The sequence below is a fragment of the Doryrhamphus excisus genome, chromosome 12 (genome assembly GCF_030265055.1).
Source record: "Doryrhamphus excisus isolate RoL2022-K1 chromosome 12, RoL_Dexc_1.0, whole genome shotgun sequence".
In the NCBI taxonomy this organism is placed as follows: domain Eukaryota; kingdom Metazoa; phylum Chordata; class Actinopteri; order Syngnathiformes; family Syngnathidae; genus Doryrhamphus; species Doryrhamphus excisus.
This window is the reverse complement of record NC_080477.1, coordinates 10,120,537-10,141,609: the sequence shown is the minus strand read 5'-3', so window position 1 is coordinate 10,141,609 and position 21,073 is coordinate 10,120,537. Positions and strand designations below refer to the sequence as shown.

Sequence of the window (21,073 nt, the reverse complement as noted above, 5' to 3'; positions counted from 1 at the left end):
GGGCGGAAATGAACTGAAATATCATGCACAACGCACTGGCAAATTCCAACTAATTGTAGCAATAGTTTTATCATATAAAAGCCAACCCACAACGACACAATTTTGACTTCAAAATGAATTAACCTTAAATCAATCTTCGATCTATTTTATTTAAACCAATTAAAGAGGAAACCGCAAAAAAAAAAATATTAAAACACTGTATGTGTTTTCGGTTTAAATTGGCTTGTTGACCTGTCTCAGGCGATTCGTGCACAATTTAACGATATCGTACTCAGTTTGCCTCAGTTTACCAGTTTGCCCATGACTAATATAATTAAATCCCATCTCTCGTGTTTGTCCTTTCTCAAACCACATAGAACACTCAGCAGTACATTGTACGTCCTCTCCACAGCACATTGTGTTACACAGCGTGAAGATAGAATTTCATGTACTACTTTGTCCCTATTGTGTGCACAGCAAAATGATGCTTTCCATGGAACACAAATCTCCAGGGACACACATTTCAGGCATTGTTTTTTGCATATTTTTTACATACATCGTTTTTTGTGTTTTAAACGTGTATTATAAGTCAGACACGGAACATATTGCTTGGTTGAGAAATGTCAGTTGAATATCGACTAGACTGCTTTATTTTGCTTACTTATCAATATTGTACGGTGATCTCTACCGCCACCTAGTGTTTTGTAATCTTTTTTTGTAATTGTAATCTCTAAACAGCAGCGTATCGTCTTCCACTTGACCCCGGAAGCTAAATATCTCTTCAAATTGCATTGATTACTTCCGCTAGGTCATTTTAACAGGAAAAAAGACATGGCGGACATGGACGAATTGTTCGGTAGCGATGGAGACAGCGACAATGACCAACGAGGTAATATTTTGAGCCTTTAATCTACTTTGTTTCTGACGTTAGCAAGGTCGAAGTGTCCATTCAAGCAATCCGTTAGCTCTAGCAGACTGGTTCAAGGAACACATGGCGATGTAGCAGCTATTTGAAGACGTTAGAATAATGACATTCAAATAAATGAAATTAATCTCGTTCTATTAGTTAGTCTTATACATTAAGTATTCGTCTCATAGCCTAATCAAAACTCCAAAATTCCAAGAGCTTGGCCGAAGGTTGCAAAGTAACCATACCGAGCTTAACGTAACTTAAGTTTATCTTCTTCCCAAACATCTATTCAATATACGCATTTCTATTTATTCTCATTAAACTGTTGTGAACCTCATTCTCGTTAATAACCACGTTATCTCCTCAATCACTCACAGCGTACACAAAAAATGCGGAAGGACATAAAATACAGAGATAAAACACTAAATCTAAAAAAAATAAATGAAACAAGCTCTAGCGACCTTTCCATCTCAAAAAGACCACTACACCGATTTGTTATTACTGACGCTTTCAGACAGTGACCTGTAGTTACCAGCTGTGTTAAAGAGTTTTGTGATTTCTAACTCTTTGTGAATGTCATGTGTCTTGACTTTGTGTGGCTATGTGCAGATAGAACAGTTGAGTTTGCTGGTTTTGTTTAAAGGGATAGTTTGGATGTTTTTGACATGAAATTGTATGACAACAAGAGCAATTTATTCTCTGTCCTGAGCCGAGTTCTGGTCGAATTTTGGTGTCGTGGAAAGTAGTTCCAGCTAGTTGCTGGGGACAGTTAAGTAGAGAGTTTGGCCTCTCAAAAATAATGTGTTCAAAAAAACACATTTGCATCACAAAAATGCTTAGTAGAAAAAATCAGACCTACCAAAAATTGCTTTGCGTTATTGTGCTCCTGCCTGTCCATTGTTGTGTGCGTGTTTCACAGTGTTTAGATTCACGGATCGCGATCACTGCAACGCAAGAGCTATAGTGGTTTAAAAAATGGTACGTATTTGTAATTATCCAGGCTGTGACAACAAGGAAGTGTCACCCTTTAAATACCATCGTTTTCCTGTCACAGACATTGCTATCAGACAGCTGATGGCAAGAGTCAAGTAATTGAGACAAGTGTGGTCAATATTTAGCTTGTAGTGTAGTAATTAGTTCTCACCACCTGTACCTAATAATGTGACTGCTGCTTCTCAAGAGTCTGGCTCCGGCTCGGGTTCAGATTCCGAGCAAGAGAGAGCGAGGTCTGTCAGCAACGCCTCTGGCAGCGGTAGTGACAGTGACCGAGAACAAGATGATGACGATGAAGGCCATGAGGATGGGAAACCCAGTATGAATAAGGTTTGGGATAGTGCTTGACTACTAAGAGAGAACAACCCGCCAAATACTATCTAGAATTGTCAAGGCGTGCTCATACTTACTTTTACTCTCAGGAACTTTTTGGAGACGACAGTGAGGATGAGGAGCACAGTCAACACAGCGGCAGCGACAACCGGTCGGAGCGGTCTGGCAATCAGTCAGACGCCAGCATGCACTCTGACCAGGCTGAGAACGAACACTCTGATGCAGAACAACACAGCGGCTCAGAGCACGGCCATCCAGATGATGATGAGGAAGACGAGGATGACAGAGTGCAACGGTCAGATGGTGGAAGCCCAGCAGGCAGTGGAATGTCTGGAGGAGGAACTCCTCGCTCTGAGAGGGGCAGTGTCCGCTCAGATCGAAGGTCAGTATTACTATTAGTTGTCAGTACTAATAGGTATTGTTTAACATTTCTAAAAAAAAAATTTATTGCGCTGAAGTAGTTCTACACTTCTACAAATTAGACAATATTCATTAGGGGTGTAATAATACGTGTATCACACATATTGGACACGTATTGGACTGTGATCTCTGTATCGAACAATACGCAGTTTTATATTTATTTGATCAACTTCTGAAGGTAAAGCTCAGTGTGTCTGCGATCGACTACTTGGGCTTAGGTTGTACTGTCAAGCGCGGATCCATGCTATGCTCAAAAAAATGCTATGCTGTTGAAAAACAAGGGGAAAAATTTCAATAAACATCAAATTAAAAAGGCAATGCAATTTTTTTTTTGCATTGAAAAGTATCGAACCATAACACAAACGCATCAAACCGAACCATCAATTTGTGTATCGTTGCACCCCTAACATTCACATAAAGTTGATGTATTAAAAGACAACCAACCATGCTGTATGAACATTCTTTTCATTGTATTAGAGTATCTAATATTGTAGCTGTTTCGCTTTGTTTGTTTGCATGAAGTGTTCACAGTGACCTTGGAACCCCGCGGTCAGGTGCCGCCACGCCGCACTCCGATGGAGACGGGTCAGGGAGGGAGAATCATTCCGATGATGAGAAGTGGGAAGGCGGTGCTAAGAGCGACCAATCAGAAGACGAATTAGAGAAGCAACAATACTCTGAAGAAGAAAGAGAGAACTCAGACGATGAGGGACCCAGGAACAGAAAGTCCGCTACTCCTAATGGTCAGTAATGGTCTTTTTTTTCCACTTTTTTTCCAGTAACATCCTCAACTTGTCCTTGTCTTATAAATATAGGAACAGTGAATTTAGCTTGTCTGGAAAAAAACACAATGTTTTGCCATTGTACTTACAGAGACTTACAAGCAGTAAATACTGTATATCGATTTTTATGGAAGTAGCTAAAATATGCAATATAATGTAATAGGGATGCTCTGATCAAAGCGGCCAATTGGCCTATTTCAGTGAAAAAGCATGTGAGTGGCATATGGGATAAATGCATTTCAACACTGATCACAAAAGCTAATGTAGCCAAAACACATATGTTTGTGACAGAAGTCTAAAGCAAATAGCCCAAAAAATAATCCAAATACTCAGATAAGATGACCATCCTTTGTCAGCGGTGGAAGACATCGGGTCCGCCGGCTGCCTTTTCACTTGGAACCCCCCTATGTGCTATTTGAAGTCCTGCAAGAGTTCCACCAATCCATCACTCATGGATGATCGGAATTGGCAGCATAAAACCTGATCAGAGTATCCCTATAATGTACATATAATATATATTACAAATAGTGAGGATATCCCAAACATCGCCTTAACTTTAAAATTGTTTTTTTTTTTCAGAATCTGCAAAAGGAAGTGATAGTGAAGATGATTTCATTCAAAAGAGAAGCAAACCAAAAGCTGCTTCTGACTCAGATTCTGACAGCGACGGCGGCACAGCTAACAGTAAGACATCATTTGATGACCGTCTACAGTTAACATTTTCCCGATGGAGTTTAGATTGGTATTTTCTTTGGTGGCACACAGATAAGAAATCAGTGGCAGATGACCTGTTTGGGGAGGCGGATGATATCTCTTCTGACAGTGATGCGGAGAAGCCTCCGACCCCAGGACAGCCCATGGTATCCCCCTACTCTCATACATGACTGTTCCCTTCCTTTTTAATGAATGCAGCATATTGACTTTGATGTGATGTTCTCTATTCCGCGTGTGTAGGATACAGAGGATGGCATGGAGGGAGAGCAGGCAGAGGAGGAGCCTGTGCCTGAAACTCGTATCGAGGTGGAGATCCCCAAAGTCAGCACTGACCTTGGATCTGACCTTTACTTTGTTAAGCTGCCCAACTTCCTCTCTGTGGAGCCCAGGTCAGAGCTAAGTTGACCCTGCCAATTAAACTATATGAACTCACTTTGTATGAGTTAATGTATGAATCTTTTATGAATATCTAATTCAAATGTAATTGTATTCTCCTTTTTAGACCTTTTGACCCTCAGTACTATGAGGATGAATTTGAGGATGAGGAAATGCTGGATGAAGAAGGGCGCACCAGGCTCAAACTGAAGGTTTGTGTAGTTCACATTCTATGTACTGTATATCTATGTTTGTATGTGGACTAAAGGTCCGTTGGAAAGTTGTTGCAGCAGATGGTCACCCCACACTTTTTCCTATTGTAAGATGCATGATAGTGGCTTGACGGTCATTTCTTATCGCGGTTATCGGTCCAGGACCTTACAACTATAAGTGAATTTCCATGAAGTAGGATTCAATATTCGTTTTTCAATTTAATTATTTTGTAGTCACAGCATAGAAAATATTTGTGACATTTATAAATGTTTTTCAACATTATTGTAGCCCGTACATATTAAATAACACCCCATAGTCATTTTCTATAGTCAACATGATAAGCAATAATGACACATAATAACTCACTTAGTCCCTTGTTGTATGTCAAACATAATGTGGGTTGATTGCATGGCATTAAGAAAAAAATAATCTATCATAACCATGATGTTGAAAATACTTAGCTTTGTTTATACCACATACAATACAATCTGTGAAATTTTAATGTATATCATTAAGTACTAATTTAATATTATTAAAATATTAAAGGGAGACACCTTATTCTCACCTGTTTTATATGAATAGTTCCTTAATATGACATTTGTTGTAATTTTACATTGTAGAAAGTTTATTTGCTGTAAGTGACTGAGTCAGTCTTGGCTTTTCCCAGGTGGAGAACACCATTAGGTGGAGAGTCAAGCGAGACGAGGAGGGAAACGAAGCACGTGAGAGCAACGCACGCATCGTCAAATGGTCCGATGGGAGGTGCGGCTTGACTGTCAGCCTTGTTCTTGTTCTTGGTTTAATCTGATTGGCAGCGTCCTCTCTTAACGCTCTGTGCTCATTTTTTTTATGCAGCATGTCCCTTCATCTGGGGAATGAAGTGTTTGATGTTTACAAAGCTCCTCTTCAGGGAGACCACAATCACCTGTTCATCCGCCAGGGTACTGGGCTACAAGGACAAGCTGTATTCAAAACCAAGCTCACGTTCAGGTAATGCACTTACATGCCCTTTTATGTGCATAAAAACAGTTATATAGCCATTATATAAGGTTAGGTTTGGTTCTCAATTATTTTCTGTCATGCCCCCACTAGGGGACAGAAATTTGTTCGTGCCTAGCTTCACTTTCTTTTTGGCGGCAGCTAGCTAGCTGTAGTCGTCCATCTCTGGTCCACTGACTCCAAATGCGACCCTTTTTGGGGTTGTTTTTTATACCATAGTGACATTTTGTGTTTAGAACAAACGTTCATTTTGGGCTTGTTTTTGTTCCACAGGGAAACTACGATGGCTATCATGTTCACAGAGTACATGCTGACTCAATTTTTTAAAGTGTCACTAAAGAACCTTGCTCTCCTGTTACCGTACCGTGTCCAACTTTAAAATAGTGACGCTATGACAGAATCTTTAACAGGTAGTAGTTCATAAACTACCAGTAGCTCGCCGTCTGATCATTTGAGAAGCTCACCAAAGAACATTTGCTTCAACTCTTACTACTGTTCAATTCAAACATGATGCTCGTATCTAGTGACAAATGACCACAAAATAGCATAAAGACAAATAGCACACTGTTTTGAGTAGTATTCAATTAAGTACAATTGAAATGTCACATAAAACACCAATAGCTCACCTCTACCTCTAATTTTTGTAGTTTTAATAGTGCTGGAAGATGGATAAACCTGCACTATCATTAACCTGGACACACAATTTTTACTTTTATACAGTACTAAGCAGCAACCGGAGCAAAATATAGTGCACTACTTGGCTGCAACCAGCAGAGGCACTGTAGATTCAGTGTCAACTAGCATGTGGCCTGAAGTGCCACAACACTGTACTATGTGTTGCATTTGACCCCCTTAAAATGGCACTGTACTGCTTTCCACCAATTCATAAATGGGCCATAGAAATGAGCAAACGGTAATGTATTCTGACCTCATTTGATCTTTGTTCTCGCCAGGCCCCACTCCACTGACAGTGCCACACACAGAAAGATGACCTTGTCTCTGGCGGACCGTTGTTCAAAGACTCAGAAGATCAGAATCCTGCCAATGGCCGGACGAGATCCCGAGTCACAGCGTAATGAGATGATTAAGGTAAGTCATTGTTCTGCTCTGTTTACTTTTGTTTTGGGATTATCTGACACCATGGTCGGCTGTTGACATCACATCACAGCTGGTTATATAACGAATACATCCTGACGCGCTTACATCATGTAGTTGGACCACAGTCTGTGTCACCAAGACTGTGAGGTTGGTTACGTCTGCCAACCCAAACAAAGGCTCCTGATAACATCCATCAGAAACAAAACCAAGCCCAAGTAGCCTCCACCTGGCATGGTTACTAAACAAAGCTAAGCATGATTGTTTCACCACCTTTTTAGAGTTGCGCAATACAAACAACATACAATAGAAAAGATAAAGTTTGTCCTAATACGATAGAAATGTTCACCCTGTCGCCCTTTTCGTGATAATGCTTGTTTATGACCCAAACTAGCATGTACAACAAGATTCAGAGAGACAAGCTGCAACGCATCATCAATGTAATTGATGACTGCAGCCAGCGTGGCTAAGATATGTTTTTTCTAGAGCGCAGAACCATTCTTCTATGTACACTAACCGCATAATCGTGGCTTTGGGTCTGTAGTTTTAAAGGTTTGATTCTTACCGCAGACAAAAACAATTTGGAAATTTCACCTATTGTTGAACAGATGTTGTTCCGTGTTGTTCATGTGTTTCCAACTGGTGACCCTCACCAGAAAGAAGAGGAGCGTCTGCGGGCATCTATCCGCAGAGAGTCCCAACAGAGGAGGATGAGGGAGAAGCAGCACCAAAGAGGCCTGAGCAGCAGCTACCTGGAGCCGGACCGCTACGACGATGAAGAGGAGGGCGAGGAGGCCATCAGCTTGGCAGCCATCAAGAGCAAATACAAAGGAGGAGGCGGAGGCTTGAGAGGTGAGCACTCATTGACAGCATGTTAATAATCTGTATCCCTGCCTCAAAAATATTAAGTCACTTTTCTGCTCGACCTCACCTCATCCAGAGGAGCGAGCGAGGATCTACTCATCAGACAGTGATGAAGGCTCCGATGATGACAAGGCCCAGAGACTGATGAAGGCTAAAAAGCTGGACAGTGATGAGGTGGGTGCCATATGCTCACTGTACAGACAGGGGGCAGTGACGTGCAGAAGACTGTCAGGGCTATAAATCCATTTTTTTCAGTCTAAGCCTGCATGAGACTAAAACAAGGCAATGAAAAGTGCGGACTAACATACATATATAAAATTCACCTGGGAGAATTTGCCACAATTATACAATGTCTAATAGTGCTCTATGTCTGTACAAAAGGTTTGCTACTTTCAGCACAGCTGTTTTTTTCATTTTGCTGCCTTTGTGTCTTGTACAGGAGGGTGAGGGGTCAGGCAAGCGAAAGGCAGAGGATGATGAAGAAATGGCCACTAAGAAGGCCAAGAAATATGTCATCAGTGATGAAGAAGACGACGACGAAGAAGAAGAAGAAGAAGAAGAGGAGGAGGAAGAGGATGAGGAGGAAGATGAGGGATAAATTACTTTCACTGAACATCAATGACCATCCCACATGACTTATAGTCATATCTTGGTTTGTATATTTTTTTAAGCGCTCTGTGTGGTTGTGTACAATGGTGCGATTGTTAGTTTTTTGTCATGTACAGCTGAAGTGACAAAATAAAGAAACACTTGTCTTATGTCGACAAACAATCATTTTTAACAACATTAATCAAATGTATGACTGTCACCAAGGTTATGAAACAGACATGTTCCAACACAAAATGCGTTAATTGGCTAGGGCGTTATGTTGATGACGGAATAAATGGTTCAAAGCTTTGCCAGAGTTTTCTCAGTGATGCTAAATTAGTTTTGCAGCTAACTGAAACTGATTTTTTTTTTTTTTTGCTGGTGAAAAAATGTTGTGAAATTTGATAAACAATTCAATCACGGACGAGGTATATGGCCTAATGGTTAACAGTACAATCGGTCAGAAGCAGCACATGCTGAACAAATTCCATGGTTAAATTGATGAATTTGTTACTGGTGAATGTGTATGGATGATGATGATGATGATAATAATAATAATAATACTTCATAAGCGAGGATGGTGAGAGGGTTTTTATAAAATCTTTTGTCGGCCAACATGGTTATGTTATATCACTCCAGCATGAACAACTTGCCTAAGCAAATCCTACCAGTGTTGTTGAGATCACAACCTTTAGTAGGTCACTCTATTCTGACAAAAACAGGCAAGCATACTCATCTTGGAGACTATTCCCGGACTAAAGAGATGTGAGATTGCCACTGCAGAATGTCATCTCACTCTCAGTGCTGGGATTGCTGTCAATGATGACGAGCCTCATTTTTCCAGTGATGGAGATGCTGTTCCACACCGTTACACTCCAGTCAAGCTGAGGTGACGGGTAGCTTGGGTTTTAAGCATGTTCCTTATGGATGGAGCATCATTTAAGCATCATTGGGACATAAACAATAAACACTACAATTTCACTACACTACGATTTGCACATTTTTAGTATTACAAGTACAATGTCAGTAGAAAACAGATCTCACCACAAGTCCATTAAACCTCACAGTATAAGCAATGTTATGTCTGTTATATTTGCAGTTGCACTATTGTACTTTCATTCAGTATCAGGTTTGTGATGTTACATTAATTACATCATGCATAAAACCAGAACGTTGGCATGGCAATAAGATACCAATGACAACACAACTGAATACAAAATGCAGTTTATGAATAAAACTTTTTCTTAAGGGAGAAAAGGAAATCCAAACCTACATGGCCTTGTGTGAAAGATTTTTTGGTCGACAGAGTTCATGGTTGCATTTATCACCGCAACTTTCAGGTCCCGAAACAGCAAAAAAAGCTCCAGACCATTACACTACCACCACCATATTTTACTGTTGGTATGTTATTTTTCTTTTCAAATGTGGTGTTACTTTTACGCCAAGCACACATCTTCCAAAAATTCAACTTTTGTCTAAGTCAGTCTATAGAGTATTTTCTAATGTTCTTTTTGTTCAGAAGTGGATTTTATCTTGGAAGTCAAGATATCTTGGGGTAAATTTGGCTGGCGGACCACTCATGGGCAGATTCACCACCTTTTTGCTAGTTGTTGACAATGGCTCTCAATGTGGTTTGCTGGTGTCCCAAAGCTTTAGTAATGGCTTTATTACCTTTTCCAGATGGAAGGATCTCAGTTAATGTTAACATCTCAATTGTTATGTTTTAACGGGGAGCAATCACTTTTTCACGTTTGTTTTTTCCCCACTTAATAACACAAACTTTAATTTAAAAACTACATTTTATGTTCAGTTGTGTTGTCTGTGACTAATATTTAAATGTTTGATGAGCTGAAACAGTGAAGTGTGACAAACACTCACATTCATACCTATGGACAATTTAGAGTCACAGATCCAGAACCTAACATGCATGTTTTTGGAATGTGGGTGGAAACTGGAGAAAACCCACGCAGAGTGGAGAACATAACCTCCACACAGAGTGATCAACATGCTAACCACTCATGCACCGTGCGGTCCAATAAACATGAATATTTAAAATAGTTTCTGTGAGTGTATATACAGTAAACATGATTATGTAACTAGTTGCTGCCGACATTGAAGACCTTGTATTGAGGTGACAATAAAACTTTTGTCAGTGCAGTACCACGATGTGGAGGGCCCTAATGACTAAATACAACGCTATGCCGTTATGATTCGAGGCAGTGGATATTTCCACTGATGCCAACATGCAATATCAACGTTTCTGCTCTATAAAAATTGTTATTATTATTAACACAACAAAGTTAGTGACAAGTTTTTTGATGACTTTGATGATCACACTTGCTCAATCCCTCATAAAAAGTGCATCCGTACATTTGTGGGTTTGGCATCAAATAAACAGGCATTTAGTTAGTGATAACATGTTAATAACGTCGTGGTGATTATGTAATGCCCATAAATAGAGATGAAGTAGTCGGTAAAGTATTTTGATCACGCCAGTGTCAGTGCACCTGATGCTGGAACCCGAGAGAGGTAACTCGAGGTTGTGTCCTGATCCTCCCTTCGAGTCACAACTCAGTGTGTGCCAGGTATGTAGAGAACAACAATAGTGGTTACTGATGCAAGTTCATCTGCTGCTATGCGCACAGTGTCTCTCTCTCACACACACACATACACCTATACGTTTTGCATTCACAGTATACTGTATATGTCGCTGTAAACTGATTGGACTGGGTGGATGTAGATAACAAACACAGTAAAACACTATGTGATGGAGTACGAGTTACATAAACTCACTGCATTCTTTCTCCTGACCACAAGTCTAAACACACACACGAACACTACATTGTTGTGTATAAGAGACCTACTGAGTACTGTTCACAGGCTTTATGGTGTTCATTTAAAATAAAGCTCCTAGGCTGAGTCATGAAAGGAGCGTTTACCGAGCGTGCACTTTAAGCTTGTGTGTATCTATGAACATGAGTCCTCATTCCTGCTTATGCAACCCCTTCAGAACTACTGTTTGTCTTTATTATTTCTGCTTAATGTAAATGTTGCATGCTCTTGTCTTGCAAATGGAAGGTATTGTCAGTGTTGATGTGCTGCACTACCTCAGACTGCAGTGGGTTATGTAAACCCCATTCCACACAGTGATGGCGAGAGGGTGGCGGTGGGAGTTACTGCTCCGACATCAGCACAGAAGGTGAGGCAGAGGGGAGGGCTGCAGCATTTTATCCTCATTTTTCTTTTTCTTTCCTTGAATTACCTCCTAGGCCGCATCATTCTCTCCACATCACTACCTCCATCTTCCCACGGGCCAGTCTCAAGCTAGCTAGATGCACCATGTTACATCATCCTCCCTGCAAAGGAAGACAGAGCAGAATGTGTTCTATACGAAAAGCCTTGCAGGTAAACAGCCGGTTTGGGCTAGAAGCCAGGTTAATCGTAAAACCGGGTTATCCTTTGAGTAAATAGAGATGTTACTGCACCCTTTTCTTCTTCTTGTTCTGCTGCCCTTGTGCACTGCTTGACGTCAGTGTGTCTGTGACGCCACACATTATAGTTTATGATATATGTATGTTAATGTTCCAAAGCATTGACCATTCCACTACACAAAGTGCCATCCTCAACAGTTTATTCTTGTTATTCTAATCCAGTGGTTCGCCGTTATTTTCTGTCTTGCCCCCACAATTCGAAATACTATTGAATACCATATTTACTATAGTACTATTTATTTATCGAAATCTGAAATCGAAAGTGAAACCAATGAAATGTAAAAAAAAAAATGGAGAGTTGTGAAGCATACAGGCATATTCCAGAGTCATATTGCATGCTGAGTCAGATCAATGTGTACAGGTCTGTTTGTCTATATGTGCCCTGTGATTGGCTGGCGACCAGTACTGGGTGTTTTAATGGAGGGCAATCAAATTTTCACATTTTGTTACACGTTTTTTCCCTCTTAACAACACAGACTTTCATTTAAAAACTACATTTTATGTTCAGTTTTGTTGTTCATTCACACTCACATTCATACCTATGGACAATTTGGAGTCGCCAGTACCCAGAGAAAAAGCATGCATGGGGAGAACATGCAAACTCCTTGGTGGGCGTCCTTACTCTCTGAGTACGCTTGGTTGGAGTTTTCGAGCCCCCTGCAGAAGTGTTGCAAAATGAAACTGGATACTGTATAACATATTCTTTACCCTCTGTTGAACTTTTGGACTGGCGCAACAATAGATGTCACAGATATACTGTAACCAATTCAACTGTTATAACCACAACTTATCCCTTATCTAAAAGATTTGTTCTTCAAGCTTTATCAAATATATCATTGGAGATTACTTCTAGATTTTAATGTTATAATATGGTGAGGAAACCTAATTGTAATTTCTCCACTAATACAATTGTCCTGTGCTCTCTGACTACAGCTTGGTGGCCTTTGTTCCGTTGCCTCAGCACGTCCCTTCTCCCTGCTGATGCTTACATAAGAGGCTAATAAATAAAGAGAAACAAAATACTCTATTCTCGCCACAGGACCTTCAAACACTAACACATGATACTGATCCACAGACTGCAGCGTGGCGCATTGCAAAACATTTTGTCTTGTGCATAAGCAGGTGTACATTATAAACACACATGTTTGTAACAATTGAGTCTCATCTGTTTCCTTGGCTTCCGACCCTTAGCGAATTGGGTCAGCCTGTTCTGCCCACCTTAATCTCTAAACAGTTGGTTAGAAGTGGAGAGCTGCTGTGAGCAGATTACACCTTTGTTTTTCATAAAACAGACCAAAACAAGCAGAGGGCCCCTCTGTAGGGGCTGGTAGTAATTAAAGAACACTGTGTCCAAAGGTGCCCTGTGATTGGCTGGCGACCAGTCCAGGGTGTACCCCGCCTCTCGCCCAAAGACAGCTGCGATAGGCTCCAGCACCCCCGCGACCCTTGTGAGGAAAAGAGGTACAAAATTAATGAATGAATGAATGTGTCCATAGGGCGGCACGGCGGACGAGTGGGTAGCACGCAGACCTCACAGCTAGGACACCAGGGTTCAATTCCAGGATGTGATGTTGTTGGCATGTGTCCATATTTGTGTGTATCTTGTGGGATCCATTTTTTCTCACAGTAGAATATGAGCAAATATTAAGTTTAACAATAAGTTAAGCATTAAGAAGGTTAAATGAGATCATGGTGTTACAATGCGGTCAAGTGTTGAGATCCAGAGGGAGAAGGTGCTGAGGTTAGGTGGAGTTGAGAGCTTGCCCACTCTCCCCAACCTGTGGTATTTCAGAGCCTACTGAGACAGTACAGAGCACTCTTGACCCCATTAGTCTGTTATTTAACAACCTTGTCAGGACAGAAGCAAACACATACAGTATACTCTCTTTCATGTTTATGTCAGCCATGTTTCACCAGCCTGGCTGTACATTGTAAACTGGTCAGCAGGTTGGCCGGAAACGGGGATATTTGATATGATATGTTCTCCCTGTGTCCCCCGCATCCATCCCACATTCCAAAAATGTGCCTGTTAGGTTCTCCATATATGTGAATGTCACTGTGTGTGGTGTTTTGTCTATATGTGCCCAGTGACTGGCTGGCAACCAGTGCAGGGTGTACCCAACCTATCGCTCTAAAGTCAGCTGGGATAGGTTCCAGCTTACCCTGACCCTAATGAGCTGTGGTTGCATCTACACACATTATACTAACTAAACTGCAGACGCTGGCAGTGATAAACCACTCAGAGAACATGATGTAATCCAAACAGCACATACACTGGCAACAATAAACCAATCAGAGAACATGGCGTAATACGTACAGTGCATATGTTGAACGTCTGCCACGCCTCTGAGGCTGCAAAATATTGTGCCTATGTCTCCGCTCCTGTAAAAAACAGGCAAAGCAAATGAATTCTGAGCTAGCCATCATTCCAGGAGGAAAGAAAAAGAAATCCAACCACTGGACATTGGTGTGCAGTACAAATAAATGAATAAATATTATCGGTTTCTCTAGTTTTTTCAAATCATTCATTCATTCATTCATTTTCTACCGCTTATCCTCACGAGGGGAGGGGGGTTTTCTCCAGGGGCTCCGGTTTCCTCCCACATTCCAAAAACATGCTAGGTTAATTGGTGACTCCAAATTGTCCATAGGTATGAATGTGAGTGTGAATGGTTGTTTGTCTATATGTATGTGCCTTGTGATTGGTTGGCGACCAGTCTAGGGTGTACCCCGCCTCTCGCCCGAAGACAGCTGGGATAGGCTACAGCACCCCCGTGACCCTCGTGATTATAAGCGGTAGAAAATTTATGAATGAATGAATAGATAAGCAATGGCTGTATACTGTTCTGCCTTGGCACCGGTCTGTCCATTTTGGTTCTCTTGTGTAACCGCCAGCTCATATACCACTACTCATTTAGTCCTGTTGCAGTGGACAAATAGACTGGCAGGGGAAGCAGATCACACCCATGTGTGCCAAACCGAGGCATCCACTTGTTTGTCCACCTCTTTTCCATGACTGCACATCATTATCACCATGGATACGTCCACAAATAGTACATTACATGATAGCGCATTAGGGGAAAAGCACACAGACACACACACACACATAAATGTCATGCCTGGTGTGAGGGAACAATGCTGTGGGGCTCTGTCTGACCCACTTCCACGTAACTTAACTTTGACTTGGCGAAAGAACAGACGATGGATGGCTGCAAATATGGACCAAATAGTGAAGCAATCTGAAAAACGAAGTAATCAATTTAAACCTTTTAACAAATGATTTAACTCCATTCAGCATATTTGCACATTCAACTGAAATAAGTCCCTCGTGTTCAGTGAGTGATGGTAAAATCATTAAATCATTAATGCAACTGGTAGAATTTTCAAAATACACTGGACCCAATTTGTTGCATAACAGCGAGCAGCTGACCTGTGTGATAGAGTACAACCCCTAGCTGGTAAAGCTTTAATCAGTTTAAGAGGATTGATATGTGAGGTTACATACCTTACTGCTGGGATTTTCGCTTGCAACATCTCATGAACAATCCGCACCGCATGCAGTAAATTATGGTGTGGTGAACACTTTCCTCTGAGAAACACACATGTCGTGCATAAAGAAGAGGATAAGAAAGATAGAGTTGAGGCAAAACCAAGAAATCAAAGTTCATTAAAAACATAAACACCATATTCCTCTATATATAGTCTTGTTGTATTTTCCTCACGAGCACATATTAAGTAAATGAACCCTTTAAAGAGCACTCATTGGCAAACAAGAATAATTTAACTTTAAATAATCAAACAATAATTTTAAAAAGGGTGGCACGACAGTCGAGTGGTTAGCACGCTGACCTCACAGTTAGGAGACCAGGGTTCAATTCCACCCTCGGCCATCTTTGTGTGGTGTTTGCATGTTCTCCCCGTGCATGCGTGGGTTTTCTCTGGGTACTCCGGTTTCCTCCCACATTCCAAAAACATGTAATTGGCGATTCCAAATTATCCATAGGTATGAATGTGAGTGTGAATGGTTGTTTGTCTATGTGTGCCCTGTGATTGGCTGGCGATCAGTCCAGGGTCCAGGGTGTACCCCGCCCACAACCCTAATGAGGATAAGCGATATAGAAAATGGATGGATGGAATCTTTAACAGAGAAAATATTAGATTTTCTTCACCATTATAAATCGCCGTAAATTGTGAGGAAAACAGTAGTTATTTCATATTTACATGTGATTTATTGTCCTATGAGAGATGATTTACTGTATATCCATATATTAACCATGGGGACAACATGCATCTTTTATATTTATCAATTAAATCATATGGTTTTGTGGCTATTTGCAGTGTCAAGTCAAATACCCACTGGCCAATTAGGCCTAGACCATGAGTTACCATGGTAACACATTCAAAAAATGTGAAAACTGAACTGAAGTGAACTGAAACTGAAGTGACCTCCCTGCCCTCGCTAAACTCCGATCAGTGCTGTAGTATTTTTCTATTCCGAAACCTTTTCTTCTATTTTTCTTCTATTCTCAACATTGTTGTTGACCAAGATGATCATCTTGACTACGGCCGCTCTATCTACATGATAAACTCTTATTAACCATCCTCTCTGTACCATTTCACTGCTGACAAACTGTCTGGATGTCTTTAGCGCCAACCTGTCTGACAGCTTGGAAGTAATGATACTAAATTTATTCCTCCAAATAACTTTCCCTTTTCTTCTTCTCATGCTATGTGGACTATAAAGGCCTTCAGCACTAAGACTGCCAACAGAGTGAGGCAATGCTGCAGCAGACAAAGCTATAGAAGGTGGGGGTGGGGGTTAAACATAATATAACTATGGGAGGAGGACAGTGGATGGATTGGTGTGTCAGCACATGTGGGAACATATACAGTCTTTACTCCAGAGGAGAAACACTGTGTGGTTTACCTGTGATGGGCATGATGTCACATACAATTGGCTCTCTTACTTACTGCATGAACATAAGTTATGAAAATGTCATTTACAGTCACTTTGCAGCTAAAAATCAATACCACATCAATACGCCAGTTCTTCTTCTACTTGTTGGACATACTGTTTAACATTTGGTGAGCCTTCGAGAGTGGTAGTATGTCCAGTTGCTTTGCTTTGTTTTCTTGTCCATTTTGCCAGTTTAAGACAAGCCTGCTGCCCCCCTGTTTATTGTCTTTGTGTTGCTTTGTTGACTATCATTAAAAAGACTAACTGTTTTTCGGGCTCATACTGAGGTCCAAGTCTTGGAATATCCTATTGGAGAGCCTCAGGGCAGAAGAACCTGTTAGTGTCTTTAAAAGCAGGTTCAAGACCCACCTTTTCAATTTTTGCTTTCATTCAATTTTCCAACTCCATCTTTACTTTTACCTCTGAAGATATGTATACTAGTGTTGTTCTATAGTTGCTGAGTTCCCTACGCTTAAAAACTTACTTTAGAGGAATAGCGTTATGTCTGTTACGTGTCCATGTTTATTGTGTATGTACTGTGTCAGTGTGTGCATGCTTGCATATGAGCATCCTCAGACATGTCCAGAATGTTTATATTGTAAAGCGCTGTTGCATTGCTAATGTATGAAAGCTGCTGAATAGTTTGATTTGATTCCATTTGATGCAGAGACACGAAGATGTCTATCTGGATTGCTTTACATTACGTAACCACTGAGGCCTTCTGTGCGGCTTCAGACTCCAGTCTTTCCTGCTTTGCATTACCGGGCACAATGTAGATCTAAATTTAGCACGTCTCATTCAATGTTTGATTGTGAAAATGACACAATAACATGTTAGCACTCAAGATACTGATTAGTATTAGTTTTTCTCCATCAGCTCTGGTTACGGAGACATTACGTATATGCGCCTAGCTATTATATACTAAGGATTGATGACTAAAAATAATTATCGTGAATTGTATTAATTATTATTGCCTGTTGATTGATACAATTAATGACATTACAATTGACCAGTCTAGGGTGGACCTCGCCTCTCACCCAAAGTCAGTCTCCAGGGTCAAAGAAAATGGATGGAAGGATGGATGTGTAATTGATTTATTTATGATAAAAGTTACATAAAAGACTACTGTACACTAGTTTTGCTAAGGAAACACGCTGTGAAAGTAAAGCATTATCTCAAAAGCTAGAGCTGCCACATAGAAAAGAGTAGTAGAACAAAATATTAGTAGACCAAATATACCTAGAATAAGGTAACATCCGAAGCACCAAAAATATTCATTCATTCATTTTCTACCGCTTATCCTCATTCGGGTTACGGGGGTATGCTGGAGCCTATCCCAGTTGACTCTGGGGGAGAGGCGAGGCACACCCTGGACTGGTCGCCAGCCAATGACAGGGCACATATAGACAAACAACCATTCACACTCACATTCAGGGTGGAATCAAACTCCGGTCTCCTAGCTGTGTGGCCTGCGCGGTAAGCACTCATTCACCGTGCAGGCCGCACCAAAAATGTGTATTTTTCATTTTTTCCCACTCTAATCATCATTATTGTATTTTATACACGAGACTAGGCAACTTATTGCTTGCAAGGGAAACCACACTCATGTTCCAATACTACCAGGACAGAATGTCCAGTAATAAAAAAGAACAGAACACAAACATGTTGAAATGCCACTACTTTACATAATAAAAAAAGCAAGAACTTGGCAAACTTAAATGACCACTCTTACAAAACAGAGCTATGCAAATGCAACAATTACTATCATGCTATATGTTATGGATCTATGAATATATTCTTTTTTTCACTGAAATCTTTGCAGTCTCAAATCCACTTTAAAAGTAAAATGTGTTTGTAAAGTCACTTTTTACAGCTCTCCAAAAACAGGGTTTTGTCTGTGGTAATATTTGTTTATTTTCAGTCTGTGAGTTCAGTACACACAAAGTGACAGGGGATTTGCAGTCCAAACCCCGAGCTCTCAACTAGAAGCAATCTAAAGCGTATTTATACACAATAACCATTTATTTCTTTCGCATAAAATTTCTCTGTGACAAATCTGATATTATCATAATTGGTCCAAAATCAGTCACAAATACAGCCAACATCTTTTCCTTCATCCCATGCCTGGAATCTTGGCCTTGTTTAACAACGCCCTCTCCTTTGAAAGGCACATCAGCCAGATAACCCAAACTGCCTTTTTTCACTTAAAAAGAATCGCTTGTCTTTGGCTATCCGTCTCCCTTTCTATTAGCGCTTTCATCACCACCAGACTTGATTGCTGTAACAGCATTTTCTATGTACTTCCAAGCAAAACTCTCAATAGACTTCAGTGTGTTCAGAACTCTGCTGCCCCTCACATTCACTCTAATGATCCTCCAAAAGCTCTTTAATGGCTTCCTGTCCAATACCGCGTACAGTTTAAAATCCTGCTACTACCATTACATAACTTGGCTCCCCCTTACCTCGCTGACCTCCTCCACTTTCACTCCTCAAACTGTAGCCTTCCTTCCTCTGATACCAAACTCTTGTCCCCACCCTCAATAGCCAAGCACCGTACCTAGGGTAGCAGAGCCTCTAGTTGAGCTGCCCCCTCAATTTTAACTGTATATGTCTTGTATTCTTCAGTTTTATGGTTTTATGGCATTGATTGTATTGCATGGCTGCACAGCAGAAGAGAGGTTAGCGCACAGGCCACACTAGGCTAGGAGACCCAAGTTCGATTCCACTCTCGGCCATCTCTGTGTGGAGTTTGCATGTTTTTCCCGTGCATGCATGGGTTTTCTCCGGGGGCTCTGGTTTCCTCCCACATTCCAAAAACATGCTAGGTTAATTGGGGACTCCAAATTGTCCATAGGTATGAATGTGAGTGTGAATGGTTGTTTGTCTATATGTGCCCTGTGATTGGCTTGTCCAAGGTGTACCCCGCCTCTTTCCCAAAGACAGCTGGGATAGGCTCGAGCACCCCTGCGACCCTTGTGAGGATAAGCGGTACAGAAAATGGATGGATGATTGCATTGCTTGCTTCATTGTAAAGTGCCTTGGAGTTTTTAGATAAGCGCTTCTAAATAAAATGTAGTATTATTATTATGACAAATAACCTTTAAAACAACATAGTACTATTAGAGCTGTCAGAGACTAGGTAGGAACTGAAGTACTGTTTTGTGTAGTTTGCACACAAGGTTGTGTAAGTGATCGTCCCACATAGACATCATGCTATTATTTGTATTGAGGAAAGCAAACTCAGCTGTCTCTGCATGAAACTCTCCTCTGCTGTTACAACCTACAAGGTTTGGTTGCTCATGCATGACTAAGACCTGTTATGCAATTAAATGAAAAAACAAATCATTGATTGATTTAATCTGTCCTGATACACACTAATTAATGTTCTGGTTGTGATTATCTAACAAGGTCATTTATTTTCTGTCATATGACAGTGTTTGCCAGGAGCTGTTTTTTAATAATGGAATCAATTAAGTAGGGCTCCAGCAAATAAATCACTTGGAGAGATGTGATTGTAGAAATGGAAGTGTGCAGACGTCTGCAGACTGCTGGAGAAGGTTTTATGATGAGGTAAGTTAACTGAGCTGATACAATCAGGCTTGTCATTCATTAAAAGATATACAGTAAATAGAAGAAAATACAAATATTAATGTCCACAAACGCATAAAGATCATACTCTCTGTATGATCCATCTCATCATTACATTAAATTGTTTCATCCCATTGCATTAGATCCATGCTTTAGCCATTTTAGCTTTCATGGGTAGACCTATATAAACACTATATAAGCGCTATCATGATAATTAGCATGTTAGCATTGCTACCGTGTTAACATTGGCATACTAGCATTTTTAGCCATTTTCATAGGTAGACACTTATATATAAAGACTTAGCACTATCATGCTTTTGTTAGCATTGATAGCTTGCTAATATTAGCAATTTTATCAATTTTTATAAAGAGACGCATATATAAAAACTTGGCACTACTATGCTATGTTAATGTTAGTATGCTTAAAAGATATACAGTAAATAGAAGAAAATACAAATATTCATGTCCACAAACACATAAAGATCATACTCTGTATATTGATCCAACTCATCATTACATTAAATTGTTTCATCCTATTGCATTAGATCCATGCTTTAGCCATTTTAGCTTTCATGGGTAGACCTATATAAACACTATATAAGCGCTATCATGCTAATTAGCATGTTAGCATTGCTACCGTGTTAACATTGGCATACTAGCATTTTTAGCCATTTTCATAGGTAGACACTTATATTTAAAGACTTAGCACTATCATGCTTGTTGTTAGCATTGCTAGCTTGCTAATATTAGCAAATTTATCAATTTTTATTTT

At 40.4% G+C, this 21,073-nt stretch overlaps 1 protein-coding gene across 1 annotated transcript; it reads left to right on the top strand.

Moving 5' to 3' along the window:
• Window positions 1-706: 706 nt before the first annotated feature.
• Window positions 707-8,448, top strand: leo1 (LEO1 homolog, Paf1/RNA polymerase II complex component). The gene is made up of 14 exons (XM_058088850.1): window positions 707-868; window positions 2,070-2,212; window positions 2,305-2,597; window positions 3,158-3,378; window positions 3,997-4,101; window positions 4,183-4,277; window positions 4,372-4,520; window positions 4,634-4,718; window positions 5,387-5,481; window positions 5,575-5,709; window positions 6,672-6,807; window positions 7,470-7,665; window positions 7,754-7,851; window positions 8,117-8,448. Exons 1-14 carry the CDS (start codon window positions 811-813, stop codon window positions 8,273-8,275), a joined length of 1,968 nt encoding a protein of 655 aa, XP_057944833.1. The 5' UTR covers window positions 707-810; the 3' UTR covers window positions 8,276-8,448.
• The last annotated feature ends 12,625 nt before the right edge of the window (window positions 8,449-21,073 follow it).

Bases quoted from the DNA above. Each gene is read 5' to 3' on its own strand.
- leo1 (XM_058088850.1), top strand. From the start codon at position 811: ATGGCGGACATGGACGAATTGTTCGGTAGCGATGGAGACAGCGACAAT. The intron at 4,521-4,633 runs GTCAGAGCTAAG...TCTCCTTTTTAG, and splicing joins TTCCTCTCTGTGGAGCCCAG to ACCTTTTGACCCTCAGTACT. The intron at 6,808-7,469 runs GTAAGTCATTGT...GACCCTCACCAG, and splicing joins AGCGTAATGAGATGATTAAG to AAAGAAGAGGAGCGTCTGCG.